The 21,465-nt window shown below is 34.9% G+C and overlaps 1 protein-coding gene, 2 long non-coding RNA genes and 1 other non-coding gene across 5 annotated transcripts; 1 reads left to right on the top strand and 3 right to left on the bottom strand.

Moving 5' to 3' along the window:
- Positions 1-1,093: 1,093 nt before the first annotated feature.
- On the bottom strand, positions 1,094-3,897 carry LOC116130127. Of its 2 annotated transcripts, none has more exons than XR_004128002.1 (4): positions 3,852-3,897; positions 1,797-1,887; positions 1,462-1,538; positions 1,094-1,347 (listed from the first exon to the last, which is right to left on the bottom strand). It is a non-coding gene; the product is annotated as an uncharacterized LOC116130127 (long non-coding RNA). The 2 variants fall into 2 exon arrangements; XR_004128001.1 differs by lacking the exon at positions 3,852-3,897 and adding an exon at positions 1,966-2,048.
- Positions 2,987-3,601, bottom strand: LOC116130128. The gene is made up of 2 exons (XR_004128003.1): positions 3,355-3,601; positions 2,987-3,240 (listed from the first exon to the last, which is right to left on the bottom strand). It is a non-coding gene; the product is annotated as an uncharacterized LOC116130128 (long non-coding RNA).
- Positions 3,898-5,572: 1,675 nt separating the features above from the next.
- Positions 5,573-5,644, top strand: TRNAR-UCU. Its single transcript has one exon. It is a non-coding gene; the product is annotated as a tRNA-Arg (tRNA).
- A 10,424-nt stretch (positions 5,645-16,068) lies between these two features.
- On the bottom strand, positions 16,069-21,019 carry LOC116130022 (anthocyanidin 3-O-glucosyltransferase 5-like). Its single transcript, XM_031415773.1, has 3 exons — positions 20,510-21,019; positions 18,549-18,607; positions 16,069-16,213 (listed from the first exon to the last, which is right to left on the bottom strand). The coding sequence occupies exons 1-3, from the start codon at positions 21,017-21,019 to the stop codon at positions 16,069-16,071; spliced, it is 714 nt and encodes a 237-aa protein (XP_031271633.1).
- Between the last annotated feature and the right edge of the window lie 446 nt (positions 21,020-21,465).

The following is a 21,465-nucleotide window of genomic DNA, read 5'->3' as shown; positions in this document are numbered from 1 at the left end:
AACTACGTGCGAATTAATTAAGCTAAATAGTTCTTGAATGATCAAATCAATGCCATGTCAAACCAGCAATGGAGAATAAGATGTTCACTAAATAAACTTTCCCTGGAATCAATTCTTCTGCAAATGGGTCTTGAAACTGAAAGAATCTACACATGCATTTATGTTTCAAAAGTCATTGCTTCAGGTTTCAAACGATAGGGAAAAATTGCTATGTTGTCTAAAATTAAGTTGAAACGAATTGCAGGGAAAAATTGTTATGTTGTCTAATATTAAGTTGAAACGAATTGCAAAATTTGAAGTAGTTCTAAAATTTAGGTGATTCAACCAAGTTCTTGATTATTTTCAACAGTTTATTGATATATAAAGAGCTCCATCAAGAGAAGCGAATAGCATACAACAATGTTCATGTTCTCTTTATGAATCTAAACTTTACGCCGTGCTTGAAGTTGAGGACTATGCCATATTCAAGTTCAATAGGTTTTTAAGAGAAAGGAGTTGTTAGAAACCCAGCTTGCAAAAAATGTGATTTATATAGGTCATAATTCTAATCAAACTTGTCCAAATTATAATTCCCCATGGTCCTTGTTTATTTTATAAAATGCTACTGTCATGGCATGATGAGCTGCGCAGAGAAAATTTAAGTTGATGTAGTGATTCCAAATTAGGCTCTCCCACTTGAAAATATTGAGAAAACAATTTGCTGAACATATTAATGATCAATCCAACCCATTGTTTTTCCTAAAAATCACTGGCCTAAGAATTCAGCAATTCCATACCATCTTTTTCTCCCCCTTTAACCAGTAAATGTTCCTTCCTCAAGTCAATGTGCATCAGATTCAAATATTCACAATAGTATTACACAATTTAATGTGATTTTCTTTTCTTTCCTATTATTTTTTCTCTAAATGCTTGGTAAGCAACTCACATTCTTTGCAAGTATCTTATGTTTTTTGCCAACCAAATATTCACAATAATATTACACATATAAAAGTAAATAATTTTCCTATAAGAAAAAAAAAAAAAAAAAAAAGAAAATTAGAAATAGATACCAACTAACATTCTATATCTGCTAAAAGTAAATACACAGTAAATATAAATCAAAATATTATAACATTAACATCATTTCCTTGGTTTAGTCAGCAGAACTCTCAAGTTCACAATATGTGAAAGAAACGATGATTCTCAAATAACGCATTCATCAGATTAAAATTCATCTCTTAATTAAACTTACACAAATATAGAGACTAAATGTACAACAATCTCACCTTCACAGTGGCTGTAGCCATCTCATTTGAACTGCACACCATTAACCAGGGGGCATTCACATACCCTCCCACGGAATGTATCCTGTAGAAGCATAAACAACTCAATAACTCAGCTAAATAAATAAACAAAAAAAATCAATTATAACAAATATGAAATAAAACAATAACCTACCAAGCCAAACGGTTACATCCATACCTTGCAGGCTGTGATGTTGGCTCCTATATCTTGCCAGCAACCCCCACTATTATCCAAGCACTCATTTGTCTCTACATCTGCCATAGAAAAATGTTCACTCATGAACTTATGTTCAAAACAAACACATCTCCAAGAGTTAAACCATGCTCAGTGAAGGTTCCAACTCCCACCAAAGGGTCCTGAATATGTTCTAACCTCTCCAATTTCAAGATTCAATTAGCGCACTTAAGTATTGAAGCTTTGAGACTTCAATTGTTGCACCAGATAAACTATATATGACCCAACAAGTGTAACACATTTTCCCTAATTAGTATCAGACTAAAATTAAAGCTTACCACCACTCAAACAAACAGTTGGCAGTTGGCTCAGTTGGTTGCTCAAAACCAGCACAAATGGCCCTCAGGACAGCACCTTTCTCCAACTTTACTGCAAGAAGCAGCACATACTTCAGTAAAGGGAAAAACTTCACATTTTTATCTACAAAACATAACATCACATACAGACCTCGATATTGTGATGGTTACATCACCCCTTGATCCTTTTACCAACCCACAGAAAGTGCTCTTATCAACGTGGTTATGTATAACTGAGCTAAAAAAACACCAATTTTGAAATAGAAAGGGAAAAGAAAAGCATTGCATAATGTAACTTTATGTGCCTAAACGTACTGAAACATATCAAGACGTACTAAAATTTAATAACAGTACAAAATATTACTTGGGCATCTGCTCTTCTTTTAGAACAAGATTGTCAACGTCTACCTCAGAGTCTCCCATGCACTTTTCAATCTAAAAAAAATAAATGATTTACCACTAGCTAGGTCACAGATCCTCCTCCCTTCCTCGGTTCCGTTAAGGACTCCTGTGAGTCATACTGGAAGAGGGTGCATGCCGCAACCCGACCCGCCAAAGCTGTAATTTTTCCATTATGGACTACTGCGAGTGGTGGCGGTGTTAGAGGACAAACAGCAGTGGTGGTAGAGGCTCGAAAAGTGTGGGTCCTGTAAAGGATAGAGCGTTGGTGGAAGAGGTAGACCGAATGACTACTGCAAGTGGTGGTGGAAGACGATAGCCTGTGGTGGTGGTGGGAGAGGATAGATTGGTGAGAGAGCAATTTCAACTTTGGGAGAGAGATTTGATTTAGGGGAATGCGCGAAATTTGATTTAGGAGGTGGTGTGAAATTTTTGGGAGAGATTTTTGATTTGGAGGGAATTTAATTTTTTTTTTTTTTTTTTAAGTTTTTGGGGTCTGACGTGGCGTGAATCTAACATGTGGTATATGCCACATAGACTGACACGTCAGTCAGGATGTGTCGGTCGGTATTTTAATCGGTCAATGTAGTCTTATTGTTAAGGGCAATTGTGTATTTTCTCTTTTAGTTGTAAAAAATCTGTAAAGACTTCATATATTGTACGGTGTCTTTGAGATTGAGTAACATAACAGANAAAAAAAAAAAAAAAAAGAAAATTAGAAATAGATACCAACTAACATTCTATATCTGCTAAAAGTAAATACACAGTAAATATAAATCAAAATATTATAACATTAACATCATTTCCTTGGTTTAGTCAGCAGAACTCTCAAGTTCACAATATGTGAAAGAAACGATGATTCTCAAATAACGCATTCATCAGATTAAAATTCATCTCTTAATTAAACTTACACAAATATAGAGACTAAATGTACAACAATCTCACCTTCACAGTGGCTGTAGCCATCTCATTTGAACTGCACACCATTAACCAGGGGGCATTCACATACCCTCCCACGGAATGTATCCTGTAGAAGCATAAACAACTCAATAACTCAGCTAAATAAATAAACAAAAAAAATCAATTATAACAACTATGAAATAAAACAATAACCTACCAAGCCAAACGATTACATCCATACCTTGCAGGCTGTGATGTTGGCTCCTATATCTTGCCAGCAACCCCCACTATTATCCAAGCACTCATTTGTCTCTACATCTGCCATAGAAAAATGTTCACTCATGAACTTATGTTCAAAACAAACACATCTCCAAGAGTTAAACCATGCTCAGTGAAGGTTCCAACTCCCACCAAAGGGTCCTGAATATGTTCTAACCTCTCCAATTTCAAGATTCAATTAGCGCACTTAAGTATTGAAGCTTTGAGACTTCAATTGTTTCACCAGATAAACTATATATGACCCAACAAGTGTAACACATTTTCCCTAATTAGTATCAGACTAAAATTAAAGCTTACCACCACTCAAACAAATAGCTGGCTCAGTTGGTTCCTCAAAACCAACACAAATGACCCTCAGGACAGCACCTTTCTCCAACTTTACTGCAAGAAGCAAAACATACTTCAGTAAAGGGAAAAACTTCACATTTTTATCTACAAAACATAACATCACATACAGACCTCGATATTGTGATGGTTACATCACCCCTTGATCCTTTTACCAACCCACAGAAAGTGCTCTTATCAACGTGGTTATGTATAACTGAGCTAAAAAAACACCAATTTTGAAATAGAAAGGGAAAAGAAAAGCATTGCATAATGTAACTTTATGTGCCTAAACGTACTGAAACATATCAAGACGTACTAAAATTTAATAACAGTACAAAATATTACTTGGGCATCTGCTCTTCTTTTAGAACAAGATTGTCAACGTCTACCTCAGAGTCTCCCATGCACTTTTCAATCTAAAAAAAATAAATGATTTACCACTAGCTAGGTCACAGATCCTCCTCCCTTCCTCGGTTCCGTTAAGGACTCCTGTGAGTCATACTGGAAGAGGGTGCATGCCGCAACCCGACCCGCCAAAGCTGTAATTTTTCCATTATGGACTACTGCGAGTGGTGGCGGTGTTAGAGGACAAACAGCAGTGGTGGTAGAGGCTCGAAAAGTGTGGGTCCTGTAAAGGATAGAGCGTTGGTGGAAGAGGTAGACCGAATGACTACTGCAAGTGGTGGTGGAAGACGATAGCCTGTGGTGGTGGTGGGAGAGGATAGATTGGTGAGAGAGCAATTTCAACTTTGGGAGAGAGATTTGATTTAGGGGAATGCGCGAAATTTGATTTAGGAGGTGGTGTGAAATTTTTGGGAGAGATTTTTGATTTGGAGGGAATTTAATTTTTTTTTTTTTTTTTTAAGTTTTTGGGGTCTGACGTGGCGTGAATCTAACATGTGGTATATGCCACATAGACTGACACGTCAGTCAGGATGTGTCGGTCGGTATTTTAATCGGTCAATGTAGTCTTATTGTTAAGGGCAATTGTGTATTTTCTCTTTTAGTTGTAAAAAATCTGTAAAGACTTCATATATTGTTCGGTGTCTCTGAGATTGAATAACATAACATAAATTTTTCCTTTCTTCTCTCCAAACACAAATCCAACATGGTATCAGAGCAAGAATGCGATTCTTAAATAATTGCAATAATAGGTCCTAATTTCTCTTCTATTTCATAGCCCTAAAACACTTCTTAGCTCTAATTCTTTCAATTTGTTTTGGAAACCAGAATCAAATTGATTTGCATGAATGGAGCAACAAGGGCAAACTACGATGTCGGCGAATCAAATCAATTTTCACAATCCACTTTATCTTCATCGGAGCGATACTTTTGATGTGATGCTTGTCTCCCAACAATTAACAGGATTTGAGAATTATTCAAATTGGAGTAGAGCAATGATTGTTGTGCTTACAGCCAAGAACAAGATTGGCTTCATCAATGGATCTTGTACCAAATCCACTCTTGATTCATCTTTACACAGTTTTTGGGAGAGAGTAAATGCTATCGTACTATCATGGATCTTTAATTCAGTGTCTAAAGAAATTTTTGGTGGAGTTGTTTATGAGACAAACGCAAGTATTGTTTGGGCAGATCTCAAAGAACGATTTGATAAAGTCAATGAAATGAGGATATATGCTATACACAAAGAAATAGCTTCTGTTAATCAAGGTACACATTGTGTTTGTGCCTATTATTCGCGTCTAAAGGTCCTTTGGGATGAATATTGGTCCATGGTCAGTTTGCAATGAATTGAATACGCAATTCCTTAAATTCTCTCCCATATTCTTTTTCTTTATTTTTTCCGAACAAGAGATAGGAAAGAAAAATGCGAAAAAAATTCGGAATGAAAGGCGTCCATTGTCTAATGGATAGGACAGAGGTCTTCTAAACCTTGGGTATAGGTTCAAATCCTATTGGACGCAATTTTTTTCCATTTCTATATTATATTCTAATAGGATTATTTTAATAACTAATTAAAAATTAACTAATTAAAAATAATAAATTCAAATTCCTTATTACTTCTATCTTAATTTTTTTTTATTAATATTTAATATTCCATTTTTTGAATATTCAATTCTAAATCGAATTCAGTATTTGAAAGATTAAGAGTTGTGAGGGATCGAAGAAGTATCGAGACCTTCAAGAACAATAAAAGCTTTTTCAGTTCTTAATGGGTCTCAATGTGTGTAGGAGTACAATATTGATGATGAATCTGTTGCCCACAATAAATCAAGCCCATTCGATAGCCACTCAAGATGAATCACAAAGACAAATTGTCTCTAGACAATCCAACAATGAAGTTACTATTGCATTAGTTTTTACAAATAATGCAAATAAAGGCGGAAATTACAAGGGCAAAAGACCTTTGATAATCTGTGAGTATTGCAATAATCCAGGTCACAAGAAGGACAATTGCTGGAACCTTCACGGATATCTTGAAGGACATAAGTTCTACAAACCAAAAGGACACAGTGGAACCAAAGGGAACAATGCTGCAAATTCAGCTTCCGTAAACATCTCAGCATCCACCACTAGCAATTCTCAACAGAAAATGCAGACACAAGCCTCTGTTCTAACTACAGAGCAATACAATAATCTCCTTAAGTTGCTTGGCAAAGAAAACACACGGCCTTCTGCAAATCTAGCAGGTACTTATACTAGTCTTTTAAGCTCATTTAATAATACTAATTGGGTTATTGATTGTGGGGCAAGTCATCATATGACATCAAACAAAAATCTTCTTGAATCATGTGTGTCTTTTCCTTCTGATTTTGACTCATTAGTATCTCTTCTAAATGGCAAATATATTCCTATTACTCACATAGGTTCAGTTTAATTAAATTCTCAGTCACGTTTACATAAAGTATTTTATCTCCCAGATTTCAAATATAACCTTTTGTCAGTGTCAAAATTCACAACTAAAAACCATGGCAGTGTCACATTTTATCATCAATTGTGCACTTTTCAGGACCTCTTGAGTGGAGTGTTGAAGAGGATTGGTAAGGTCAAGCATGGTCTTTATCAACTTGAATATTTTCCTGATGAAACTTGTAATCTTGAACAAATAAGTGATTTTCACACTACTTCAGATGGTTTTATTATTATTATTATTATTATTATTATTATTATTATTATTATTATTATTCTGATTGTAATGATGTAGATTCATGTAATGAAATTTCTTTTCATATGAATAAAATGTTGACTTGTTCTTCATCGTATACTGAGTTCAATATTTGGCACAAAAGACTCGACCATATTTCAAATTCAAGAATGAAACTTATTCCACATTTAGCTAATTATAATGTAACTGAATGTATGATTTGTCCTTTCGCAAAACAAACCAGATTGCCTTTCCCACATAGTCATTCAGTTACAAAGTGTGTTTTTGAACTCATTCATGTAGATTCATGGGGTCCATATAAAGAGCCGACTCACAATGGTGCACGATATTTTTTAACTATTGTTAATGATTTTTCTTACACCACTTGGGTTTTTTTGATGTCTTACAAATCTGAAGCATCCACTTTGTTACAAAAATTCATCAAAATGATTGAACACCAATTCAAAACTCATGTTAAAAAGGTTAGATCTGATAATGGCTTGGAATTTCTTAATAGTGACACAAAAGAATTCTTTGCATCTCTAGGAATAATCTATGAAACATTGTGTGTGTACACTCTACAACAAAATGGTTTGGTGGATAGAAAATTTAGACACATATTGAATATTGCTAGAGCACTTATGCATCAAGCTTTTATTCTTTCAAAGTTTTGGGGAGAATGTGTTAAACTGCATCATATCTCATTAACAGAATTCCAACTCCCATTGTCAAAAACAAAACACCATATGAAATTTTACTTAAAACATCTCCTTCAATAGATCATCTTAAGATTTTGGATGTCTTGATTATGCCACTAAGCTCAATAATCATAATAAATTTTCATCTCAGTCAATTGCTTGTGTATTTTTTGGCTATTATGTTACTCAAAAGACATACATATTATATGATCTTGAATCTGAAAAAAAAAAATTGTGTCATAGGATGTCATTTTTTATAAGTCTACATTCCTATTTGCATTATCTACATCTAATAATTAGTGTCGAATTCCAAAATCGTTTGCTGTGGATATTGATGCACCACTTTATCCTATACCTAAGGCACATGATCACCTCCTCATTGATACTCCACTGGACAATACTGATTCTCCACATACCACACAACCTGTATCACCAAATATTCCACCACCAGATTCTGAATCATTAGTCTCTATATCTGACCATAATGCTCCTGTTCCCACATTAACAACAGTAGCCCCATTATTCCCCTCTAGACATTCTACTCGAGTATCCAAGCCGTCAATTTGGTCCAAGGACTATATATGTCCTATTATCAAGTCAAACACATCTTCTTGTTCCATTAAATATCCTATATCCAATTATGTTTCTTATGGTAATATTTCTCGAACATATTTGGCTTTTATTTCTTCTTTTTCTTCTCTAGTTGAACCTACTTCATTTTTAGAAGCTTCTAAAGATCCATTGTGGATAGAAGCTATGAAACATGAGATTCAAGCTTTAAAAAACAATAATACTTGGTCTGTGGTAGATTTGCCTAAGAATCACAAGCCAATTGGGTGTAAATGGGTTTATAAGATAAAATATAAGTATGATGGTACAATAGAAAGGTATAAGGCCAGGTTAGTAGCCAAGGCATTTAATCAAAAAGAGGGGATTGATTTTAAGGAGACCCTTTCTCTTTTTGCAAAGATGGTGACAGTAAGATATGTTTTGGGTTTAACTTCAATTAAGGGTTGGCCTTTAAATCAAATGGATGTATATAATGCATTTTTGCAAGGAGATCTCTATGAGGATGTTTACATGAAAATGCCTCCTGGTTTTAATTCTAAAGATGAGGAACATAAGGTTTGCAAGTTACAAAAGTCTTTCTATGGCTTGAAACAAGCTTCTCGGCAATGGAACTTGAAATTTAGTGTTGCTTTGATTGAAGGGGGTTTTCAACAATCCAAATATGACTATTCTCTTTTTATCTAAAAGAGCAATGATCTACTAACAGTTTTGCTTTTATATGTAGATGATATATTGTTAACAAGAGATGAATTGGCTGGCATTGAGCACACAAAGGCTTATATTGCTTCAAAGTTCCAAATTAAAGATCTTGGCACACTAAAGTTTTTTCTTGGCTTTGAGGTAGCTCAATCTAATTAAGGAATCTGCCTTAATCAGCGCAAGTATGCCATGGAATTGATCTTTGAAGCCAGTATGAGTTCTGCCAAGCCAACATACCTATGGAACAAAATACAAAGTTGACTAGTTTTGCATATGACAACAGTGATCAGCAGCAGGTAGATCCACTCCTTGATTAGCCTAGTGTATATCAGCAGTTAATAGGTTGTTTGATCTGTTTAACGATGACAAGGCCTGATATTAGTTATGTGGTACAACTCCTTAGTCAGCATATGCACAAACCCAAACGATCACATCTTGCTGCTGCCATGAAGGTAATCCAATTTATCAAGTTCAATCCTGGCTTTGGTTTATTTTTTCCTTCTTCTAGTAAATTAGAGTTAAGGGCTTTTTGTGATAGTAATTGGGCTGCATGCTAAATGACTAGAAGATCTGCAACATGATTTTGTGTTTTTTTGGGTAATTCCTTGATACCTTGGAAATCTAAAAAGTAGAAGACTATGTCCAAGTCTTCTGCTGAAGCAGAATATCGATCAATGGCAATATTATCCTGTGAGCTTACATGGATTATTGGTTTATTCAGAGATTTGGGTGTTGATTCATTAACCCCTGCCAATATGTATTTTGATAACAATGCTGCTATTCATATCTCGGCTAATCCTATGTTTCATGAGTGCACGAAACATATTGAGATCGATTGTTACATTACAAGAGAAAGGATCTTAGAAGGTCTCATCCAAATTCATTATCTCTCCACAACTGAGCAGGTTGCTGGCTTGCTGACCAAACCTCTTAGTCGGAAACAACATGACTACTTACTTGGCAAGTTGGACATGATTAATTTGTATCATGTACTTACTTGAGGGGGGATATTAAATATATATACTAAGAGCTTAAGGGCGATTGTGTAATTTCTCTTTTAGTTGTAAAAAGTTGTAAAGACTTCATATATTGTACAGTGTCTTTGAGATTGAATAACATAACAAAAAAATTTCCTTTCTCCTCTCCAAACACAAATCCAATAATCAGAATAAACTCGTAAAAAAAATTAAAAAAAAAAAAATCTCACCCTACAGCTTTGAGGCGATCTCTTTGCAGAGGAAGCAAAGGATAACCTGTCTCCATTATTATACAAAGAATTGCAGAAAAAATTATGATAAGAGTGAAAATGATTGGTTATTTTACTCTTGAATTTATTTATCCTCAGTGAACTTGAGAAAATCTTCGAAATTTTTCCGAGCCATTAATATGGCTGATATTATTTGAATTATAAGCGAAAAAAAAGAGCCGACATTGGGTGAAGGAGATGAAACAACAGGAAAGTTGTAAATATGACCATTTTCTATTTGCGCGTAAAGAAAATAACGGTGACTCAGTACTCACTATCAAATTCTAAGAAGTAAAGACATAACCGAAAGTTGAATTAATAGACCAAATTACCCTTAAAGGGACAAGTTTGCTAAATAAACCAGCTAGAAGAAATAAAAATAAAAATAAAAACCAAACTATAATGTATTTTTCATCAATTTAATCAATTGCCAACGCCATTTAATTTTTTTCCTTTTACTGATTTATTCTCAGCAAAATAAAACAAATACGAGGCTAGTAATAAAATGTCCACTTACAAAAGAGACGACAAGATTGATTGTTGTTTTCTTGGCTTCTTCATACAGAAGAAGTTTTGGGAATTGCCTTCTAGGAATCGAAGCAATAATATATTGGATGTACAATGTATTTATTACGTCGTTTTAGATTGTATTAATTTTTTACCAAATTATTTATAATATTATATTGTTTTTGGTCATTTTACAATATTGTGTTTGGTTCACCCGGGCTCCCAAGTCAATTTCAAGTCTTTCATCCTGGATCATTAATTATTAATAAGAAGCAATCAGGAAATGATTGAGAAGCATCATCGAAAGTGAAGAAACTTTTTCTACTTAATTTCCGCATAATTTATTTACAAAATACTAGCAACCCAATTTTGTTTAAGGGTTTATTTTATTTTTCTAGGATGAAACTCATCTATTTCCTCTAGAAAATATAAAAAAATTTGTAATTATAAGAAATAAAAAATAAACTTATAAATATTAAACACCCATTTACAAATATATCAAAAAAAAAAAAAAAAAACCTAATAGCAGATATTTAATACTTTCTGAACTAAGTCGTTGTCAAAGATTGAAAGAGAAGGCAAGAAAAGCATAATAGAGAGATGGTGTACCAAAGAATGCCTGAGAGAAAGAAAAAGAAACGCAGAGAATAATTCTATGTATTTTTATTATATTGTAAGCTTGTAGAATGATCAAATGATACAAAAAGTGTAAGTGTAAAAAAGGAAAAATAATCCTGTAATGGAGACCTAATCACATGAATTAAGGAGATTGATTTCCTTTGAAATCTCCTATTTTAAATTTATACAATGATCAATTCATTGAAATATGAAAGTTATAATATAAGATGTTAGATATCTATATTTTAAAATTTATTTCCTTTTAAGTCTCCTAAACTCAACATTTTGTCTTCTTAATTACTAACATATAGATTTTTCATATTTCTATACTTCTTCCATCAATCAACAACTATTAAATACAAAGTTATGTGTAAGAACTAAAGGATAAAACCCACACAGAACACAAATCACACAGATCACAAAGACACTCAAGAACCAACACACAACACAGATTTTTACTGTGGTTCACTTATCCAAATTGGATAAGCTACATCCACGTTGAGCTTCGGAAATGGGAGAGCCCACTGCACTACTTATTAGAAAAGATCCAACCAAGAACAATTACAATCGCCTATCAACCTCTCTCTATTACAAGAAACCCTCACAGTAACTACTGCTAGAGACACTCACCAGAAATCCCTAAGAACAAGAGCAAATTAGCCTTCCTGATTGATTACCAGATCACCCAATCAACCCACGTTACAAGAGTTTCTACAACTAAACTGAATAGCTCAAATATAGAGAGAATATTATGAAAAAGTAAAGTTGAAGCAGAAGAAAAAACAATAACTCGATATCCACTATTGACTGAGCATCCCTTTTCTTTTATATGCTGACTCAATGGAGATTCGTAGCCATCAGATCAGGAAGAGATCAACGATCAGGATTCATTTAAGCCAAATGCCAAACGCTGCGTTTCATTAAACTCCATAGTAGCCTAATTTCAATCTTCACTTCAACAATCTCCACCTTGAAGACTTGAAACCCAGGTAGTGCAGCTCACTCTAAACCATATCCCTTATAGCTCCAAGTCACTTGTGATTACTCCACTGACAGCAGCTTCAAGCAGTGCTTGAACTTTTCTGGTGTAATGACTTTTGTCCCCATATTTGTTGGATTTTCTTCAATGGCCACTTTCTTCAATTCAACTACTCCTTGGGCAACCAGGTCTCTCATAAAATGAAATCAAACATCTACATGTTTGGTTCTTTAGTGATAGAAAGGGTTTTTACTGAGATGAATTGCACTCTGGCTGTCAGAGTAGATTGTGACCTTCCCATCAGATAGATTTGCTTCTGACAACATTCCCTGCAACCACACAGCCTTTTTAAACACCTCTGCTATGGCTATGTACTTTACCTCAGTTGATGACAGTGCTACAATGGGCTACAACTGAGATTTCCAACTTATGCAGTTTCTACCAAGTGTAAAATAGTAGGCTGTAGTGGATTTTTTGGTGTCCTTATCACTTGCAAAATCAGAATCTACTAACCCAACAAGATCAAGCATAGCAGTTCTTTTGCAATACTTTAAACCAACACTTAATGAACTGTTAAGGTATCTACGAACCCATTTCAGGGTAGTTTAATGTTCACTGCCAGGGTTGAACATAAATCTGCTAAGCATTGATATAGCAAAAGACAGATCAGGTTTAGTGCTTATCATTGAATACATTATAGAGCCTATTACACTTGCGTATGGGACATCATCCATCTTTATCATCTTAGCTTCAATTTTAGGACACTGATTTTTACTTAGTATAATATGGTTTGCTAAGGGCATAAAGACAAGTTTAGAGTCAGTCATTCCAAACCTATTTATCAAATTTTCCAGGTATGATTTCTGTTCAAGTTTTAAGCAGTTATTCCTCCTATCTCTAGATATAACCATACCTAACATTTTCTTGGCATTACCCAAGTCTTTCATATCAAATTCTGAACTTAGTTTCTTCTTCAAGTCTTGTATTTTGACTTAGATCTACTTATTAGCAACATATCATCAACATACAACAGTAGATATAAAGGCAAATCCTCATCTAAATCAAAATAGAAGCAACTATCATATCTACTTCTTTTGAAACCTAAGCCCACTATGAAAGTATCAAATCTTTTGTACCATTTCCGAGGGGCCTGTTTGAGGCCATGTAGAGACTTGTGTAATAGGCATACATGATTTGGCATCCTATAATCAACAAAACCTGCAGGCTGACACATATAGATATGCTCATCTAAGCTGCCATGTAAGAAAGTAGTGGTGACATCAAGCTGTTCCAATTCTAAGTTTTGATGAGCATCAATGGAGAGCATAAGTCAGCTGGTTTTGTATTTCACTACTGGGGAAAAGACTTCACTGAAGTTTATTCCCTCTATTTGTGTATAGCCTTTGGCAAGAAGACTGGCTTTATACCTAGAGGGATCAGAAACTAATATACCATCTTTTAATTTGTACAACATTTACATTGAATAAGTTTCTGGTCTTTGGGTTTAGGCACCAAAGACCAGGTTTCGTTTAACTCTAATGAGTGCATCTCCTCTCTCAATGTTGCTTTACATTTGTCTTTATTTTTAGACATCATGGCCTCTTCGTATGTTTCAGGTTCTGTTCTTTGGACTTCTATACCTACAAGCAAGGCAGTAAAGATTAGGTCAGCATAGGAATTCTGGTAGGTGGCCTTACCTCTCTTCTGGTTTTGTCCCTTGCAAGTTGGTACTATTGTAGATCAATTGGTCGATGTTCAAGAATTTCTTCAGCAGTTTCTTCTTCTAGTTGTCCATGTTCTAACTGTTCTGTTTCAACTTCAGTTTGAGGGTCTGTCTCTAGTCGGATAAGGTTAGACTGTTGTGTTAGAGGCTCCACCTCAATTGGTGTACTTCCTGCAGGGCTGGGGTAAGATTCAGTATTCCTAACAGTTTCTTGATCAATGATAGAAACTTTACAAGGGAATTTACTCTCATTGAACACTACATCTGGGCTTACTATGATTTTTACCCCAGGAGTTTCCCTATCCCATAATTTGTATTGTGCCTTCTTGGCAACCTAAGAATATGCATTTGGTGGACCTAGGGTCAAATTCCCTCCCCATCCCCCCCAAACCACCCCCCCCCCCAAATCCCCACAGTTGTGCATAAGCAGCACACCCAAATATTCTTAGATGGCTTAAATCTGGTTTCCTCCCATTCCATATCTCTTTAGGGCATTTCCCATTGATAGCAGTGGATGGGCTTCTGTTTACAAGGTAGACAGTAGTAGCTAGTGCTTCCCCCCAAAATGAGTTTGGTAGCCCTGAGGTAAATAAGAGGCACCTAAACTTTTATAATAAGGTTTTATTTATCCTTTCTGCCACCTCATTCTGTTGAGGGGTCCTAGCAACAATTCTATGCCTTAAAATGCCATGCTCTTTACAAAAACTGTCAAACTTAGTGTTGCAAAAATCTAGCCCATTATTAGTTCTTAAGGCCTTTACACTCTTACCAATTTGGTTTTCTACTAGTAATTTCCAGTCCCTAAACCTGGTCAAAGCTTGGTCTTTCATTTTCAAGGGAAAGGTCCAAACTTTTCTACTGTAATCATCAACTATCGATAAGAAGTAACTGTTTCCACCATGAGATTTAATTCTTCAGGTCCCCAAAGGTCAGAGTGTAGGTATTCTAGGCAGTTTGTGGCTAAGTGACTCCCCTTTGAGAAACTCAATTTGTGTTGCTTTCCTAACACACAGTTTCTACAGAATTCCAGGTTAGAGATAGTGTCCCTACCAAACATCCCCTGACTACTAAGGATATTCATACCCTTTTGACTCATATGGCCCAACCTAAGATGCCATTTTTTAGTGGCACACAGTTTACTAGGAAGCAAAGTAGCATTAAAGCATTCAGAGTCAAAAGCACCACACAATATATAAAGACCATTCCTCGTTTCCCCTTTAAGAACTAGGTTCTGATTTTTATACACATACAAGCATCCATTATTAGCCTTATAAGAACATTCAGCCTCATCTAGGGTCCCTAAAGAGATGAGATTTCTTTTTAAATCAGGGATGTACCTCACCTTGGTTAGTTTTATAGATTTTCTATCAGTTAGTCTAAGGGTTACACTGCCTATACCCTTAACACTACAAGGCTGATTGTTTCCCATATAGACGATCTCATTTTCATGTAATTCTAGGTCCTGAAACCAGTTCTTGTTTAGGCTCATATGGAAGGAGCAGCCTGAGTCTAGGACCCATTCCTTAGCAGTGTCAGATGTTGACACTGTCAAGACCTCAGGCTCATCCAATTGGTTCTTATTAGATGCCAAGTTGCTCTCAGTGTTTCCCTGTTTTTGTTTCTTTAACCAATCAAAACAGTTCTTTTTTATATGTCCAGGTTTATTGCAGAAGAAGCACTTTCTTGTTTCTGATCTTGTTTTATTATTACCCTTCCCCTTTTTCTTGTTCTTAGACCCATGCTGATAATGGTTATTCTTTCCTGCTTGGCTAGATTTTGGCCTACCTTTTACAAACAGATTGCTACCTGACCTTTTCTGGACTTTTAGCTCTAGTTCCCTAGCTTTGAGTCCTGCAACTATTAGGACTAGACTAGGCACAGTTCCTGAATATTGTAAGTCATTCTTAACTACTTGGTATTCCTCAGTCAAAGAATTCAGTAGGATCATTGCTAGACTAGTGTCCCCTAAATTTTGGTCAGTTCCTTTAAGGATTAGAGTCTTCTTTAAAAATTCATCTAGATTGTCCTTTATCGATTTAGCACTATCCATTTTGTAAGAAAATAGGGCACCCTTTAAAAACGCAAGATTGGGTGTAGATTGTAAAGAGTATAAGGTTTCGAGTTTACCCCATATGGCTAAAGGAATTTCTAGCCCATCTAACTTCCACAGGACATTGTCTGACAGGTTCATCACTATGAGGTTTTATGCTTCCTCGTTGATCTCTTCCTGCTTCCTCAATTTCTCCTCTGGCCACTTGGATGCGTCCTTCTCCAAAGCAATCCCCACTTTGTTATGGGAAAGTAGAGCCATCATCTTTTTCTTCCAACTGTCGAAGTCAATCTTCCCGCTGTATTGAGTGATTTCAATTCATGTCGTTGACATATTGTAGGTGTTTGTGTTTAGATTTAAGAAGCCCCAAATTGAAACCCTAAATAGAGGCAGTTATCGAATTCCCCAAAAATTGACAAGCGAAGAACTCTAATTCTTCCAAGAACCTTTCAAATTGATGATCTAAAACTTGAATCTATACTCCTAGGACTCTAGATTACTAAGGAATGACTTAATTTGAAAAACCCTCAAATTTCGACAAACCCTGGAAATTTCCAAGAACCCTAGATTGTTCCAAGATTCAATCGATCAATCCTAATGCCTATTGGCTTTGATACCACTATAAGAACTAAAAGATAAAACCCACACAGAACACAAATCACACAGATCACAAGACACTCAAGAGCCAACACACAACACAGATTTTTACTGTGGTTCACTTATCCAAATTGGATAAGCTACGTCCACGTTGAGCTCTGGAAATGGGAGAGCTCGCTGCACTACTTATTAGAAAAGATCTAACCAAGAACAATTACAATCGCCTATCAACCTCTCTCTGTTACAAGAAACCCTCACAGTAACTACTCCTAGAGACACTCACTAGGAATCCCCAAGAACAAGAGCAAATCAGCCCTTCTGATTGATTACCAGATCACCCAATCAACCCACGTTACAAGAGTTTCTACAACCAAACTGAACAGCTCAAATACAGAGAGAATATTGCGAAAGAGTAAAGTTTAAGTAGAAGAAAAAACAGCAGTTCGATATTCCACTATTGACTGAGCATCCCTTTTCTTTTATATGTTGACTCAGTGGAGATTCTCAGCCATCAAATTAGGAAGAGATCAACGATCAGGATTCATTTAAGCCAAATGCCAAACGCTGTGTTTCATTAAACTCCACAGTAGCCTAATTTCAGTCTTCACTTCAACATTATGTATTCCCAAAAAAACTACAATCAATCCAAGAAACTCCACCGTAAGTGAGATGACATGTTAAATCAGAAGTTTTGCCTTTTTTTTTTTTTTTTTCCCTTAAAAGAAATTGGATTAGTTTGTAACTTCAAGTTGAAGAAAATCAAATGTAATTGGAATAGATCATTGTAAGGAAAAATAAAGACAAGGTTATGGAAAATCATATTCCAATTTAACCGAAAAATTTTAATACGATGAAAAAGTGAAAAGTGATTATTTTTTTATTTTCTTAAATAAAAATGAACTATAAAGTTTTTAATGTTATAAAGAAAATAAGTAAAAGAAAAATATAAAATAAAGTAAGAGTATAGTTAAAATGCATAGTGTTTTTATAGTAAATATATTTAAGGTTAAACTTTTTAAATTAAAATAAAATAAAAAATAGGGGCTACTAATCTAAGTGATGGGGGCAAAAAATCACCACCCAAACTTAAAAGGCTTTATAGAATTAGGCCTAGCAGCCCAAAATTTTAAACATACTAGGGCCCGTGCTCATTAAAACATTTAATTTTATTTCTTTTTATAAGATAGGGGGCGGGTCATATTATTATTATTATTATTATTTTATTTTTATTTTTTTGTAACCAAGAGGTCCGGAAGAAAATACATAATCAATACACTCGTATTATTGATCCTAATTCCTTAATTAAATGATAATTTTATATTTAAAGTCACTATTGAGAATATTTATTTATGGATTTTGAAATTTATATTTAAATCAATTTCAAATTATTTATTATTCTACATTTTGGGACTCTCCTAGTATTGAAATATTATTAATCAAATTTTATTAGCATCTTTCTTCTTATGTAAAATTCAAGTATTAAATTGAATATATCTATAAATAAATTTCTTATTCAATCAAAATAAAAATAGAAAGAACAATTTTAAGTTTTAAATACTTTTTGAACAATTTCATAAGTTTTATTAAGTGATGTTATTAGCCCCACTTTTTATCTTATTAAATCACAATAACTATTTTTTTCTTAATTATAATTTTATCCTTTATGAAAATCACTAAACAAGACATAAAATATGCATAGTAGTTATTTGATTTGATAATAATGTTTGTCTTCTTCATATTCATTTTTGTTTTTAATATTTATACTTGATTATATTTTTAATATAAGCTCATGTTTACAATTATAAAATAGTGATAATTATTTCTATATTTTTAAAGTGTGTAAAGAACTTAGTTATTGTTTTTCTGTAAAATAAAACCAAACATAAGATGAAATCATACAAAACAAATTTTCATTGTTGCAAAAGAGGTTTGCTACCTTCCAAGGATTGGTTAGGTGGTCAAGGAGGTTTATTCAATTCCATGAGTTCATGGGTTCAAACCTTGAAGTCACCTACCATAATAACATTATGACTTACCTGGTCCTTTGGGCGACTCCAATGATTAGTTGAGGTGCCCACAAGCTGGCTCGAACAGCCTGGTTACCAAAACAAAATTATTAAAAATGCTTTTAATGATATTGGCTAAAAATAATGGATAATAAATAAAATGTACAAAATAAATTTGAAAGTGTTGGAGTCCCACATCAACTAGGCACGCTCAAGCCTATTGGTTTATAAGAGGGGGTAATCCTCTCATTCAATAAGACCTTATTGGGCGAGGAGTCAGGCCTACCTCAAATTCTATCATGGTATCAGAGCTAGGCCTAGTTGAGCTAAGTGCTTGACTAGCAGGTGAGGAGTTAGAGTCAACATCTACCTCTATCAACAGGCATGATCCAACATATGAGCTTGACCGTGAAGTCAAGACCAACATGTGAGGAGTTAGAGCCAACATCTACCCCCATCAACAGGCTTGACCGACCGTGAGGGTGGAGTGTTGGAGTGTCACACCGACTAGGTGTGTTGAAGCCTATTGGTTTATAAGAGGGGATAATCCTCTCATTCAACAAGACCTTATTGGATGAGAAGTTAGACCCACCTTAAATTTTATCAGAAATGTGTATTATGTGGGATGAAAATAAAATGTACAACCTTCTGCACAACCACCAAAAATCTCCTCAAAATTAACACAAAGCTTGTCTTAGGTTGGCACAAATCAGTGAATCATATAACACAAACCCATTAATAACCGCAACAGACCTAAATGATTTTACACACTTAAAATAAAACCTTTTTTTTTCTTTAAACATGGTTTACAGTGAGGGTGGGGTATGTGTGGTGATGGTTTTTTTTTTCTTTTTTTCAGATGAAGAGTAGAATGGTAGGGGAAGGAGAGAGAAAAGGGTGGTAAGAAAAAAAGTTATAAGGGTATACAAGACATTGTTCATAAATTTCTGATGAGTCACAATTAGGGTTAGTAAGTGATTGAGTTTAAAACTTTTGGGGGAGCTTGATAAAAATCTAATAATTACCATTAGAGTTTATGTGTGAAGCTTTGAATTTTCAGTTTTTGAAATTTTAAGAAGAGTTTTTGATATTAGATTAAGAAAAACAAAACTCTTTTAACCATATGATAAACTCAATCAAAAGGACACATAAAACATCATATACACTTAGCCTCTAGATTGCCAATAATCCCTGCTTGATCTATTTGTTCATCAAATCTCCGGGAAACCTATTAAGGCATTAGAAATAATGTAAATGCAATAATGATGATAATAATAATAACAATAAAGCTACGAACACCAGGGTTTTTGCACCGAAAATGTGTATCGGCCTACGTGTCCCCCTGACTCACACTAACAATCCAGATGCGTGATTAAACAATAAATATTTTTCTAGTGAACGGCCATCCATTAAATATGGATGGCCGTTCACTTACATGGACTCCAATCCATATTATATGGACGGGGGTCCATTTACTACGGACGGGCGTCTCCATTTAAAGGACGCCCGTCCATAAGTAAAATAGAATAATTTTTTTTTTATAAAAATTAGGAATGGATGTTCATCCATTATGGACGGCCGTCTTTTCATTTTGGACGGGCGCCCACAAATAAGGGACGCATGTCCTTAACCAAAATATGAAAATAAAAAATAAAAAAATACTTTAGGGATGACCGTCCCTTACGTTTGGACGGGCATCCGTAAGGAATGGACGCCCGTCTATTATTTTGGTTTTAAAACAAAAGAAAAACTTTGGACAGCCGTCCATATATTGTGGACGGCTGTCCTTTAACTGTGGACGGGCGTCCTAAATGAATGGACGCCTGTCCATTCCTTCAACTTGTAAAAACAAAAGAAAAACTATGAACCAAAGAAGCTATTTTACCATTTCCAGTTCAGCTTGCTTCTTCTTTGTTTTTGATAATTTAACCTCCTTTAGAAGCATTTGCTTCTCATTTGTATCCAATTTAGAACCAAAGAAGCTATTTTACCGTTTCCAGTTCTATTTGATCAACATACTGTCCTTGCATGAACTTATCCAGGATTGGTGTATATACAGTGAGTGCGAGAAACCATGCATGCGAAGCTACAAAGTAGTAATTTGGTATCTCAAGCTCATCAGCGATCTCAAAAGATTCAATTCTGAAGAGGTCAAAAATCATCGCAGTTGGGCGAGATTTCAAAGTAGATATTGCTACACGTAAAGCTGATTTGCTTTCACGCATCATGATTGCAAGTATGGTGACGAGCGTGGTATCAGGGCCTACGAGGTGCGAGATATTTGGCGGCGAAATTTTGATAACTTGACAAAGTTTTGAACTCATGGCAGCTTGGATCATCTCTGATTCTGCGGCTGATGTTTGTGATGCAACAACAAAGATTGTTACTTCAAAGTTGTGAAGGGTGACAAGGCGTTTTCCAAGTTCCAGAACAGGGATGAGGTGCCCCAAACCGGGATTTGATATTAGAACTGCATGTGGCTTTGAGATGGAGGTCTCCATGGCTCAAAGTTTAAGGATTCACTGAAGCTGGAGCTAAATTCTTTACCAAGGGAGGATACAATTATTATGGACCTTCAGCTAAATTTGCGTGGTACATATGTAAGAAAATATTAAACAATAAGAGTCAAGTTTTTGTATTATTCAGAGCTAAACATGAAAAAAGTTAAGAAAATACTATTTAAAACGAGTGAATCAAGAAGGTCTCTCAGTTTCCTTCAATATGAAAAGAATCGATGTATATATAAGGAAGACAAAATTGAAGTGAAGAGCACCATCCGTGAGAAAACAAACAGATAGTAAATAATCCAAATGACAAGAAGGCTAACTACCTGTATAAGTCCAGCCAATTGGATCTCATTCGCTTTGACAGAAACTTTCCAACGCCTCTAGCTGATAAGCTTGAAAGAAATTCATCAGCAATAAATAGAGGGAGAGAGGGAGGTTCA

The sequence above is a fragment of the Pistacia vera genome, unplaced genomic scaffold, assembly GCF_008641045.1.
Source record: "Pistacia vera cultivar Batoury unplaced genomic scaffold, PisVer_v2 Contig217, whole genome shotgun sequence".
In the NCBI taxonomy this organism is placed as follows: Eukaryota; Viridiplantae; Streptophyta; class Magnoliopsida; order Sapindales; family Anacardiaceae; genus Pistacia; species Pistacia vera.
This window is presented reverse-complemented; position numbering and strand designations above follow the sequence as displayed.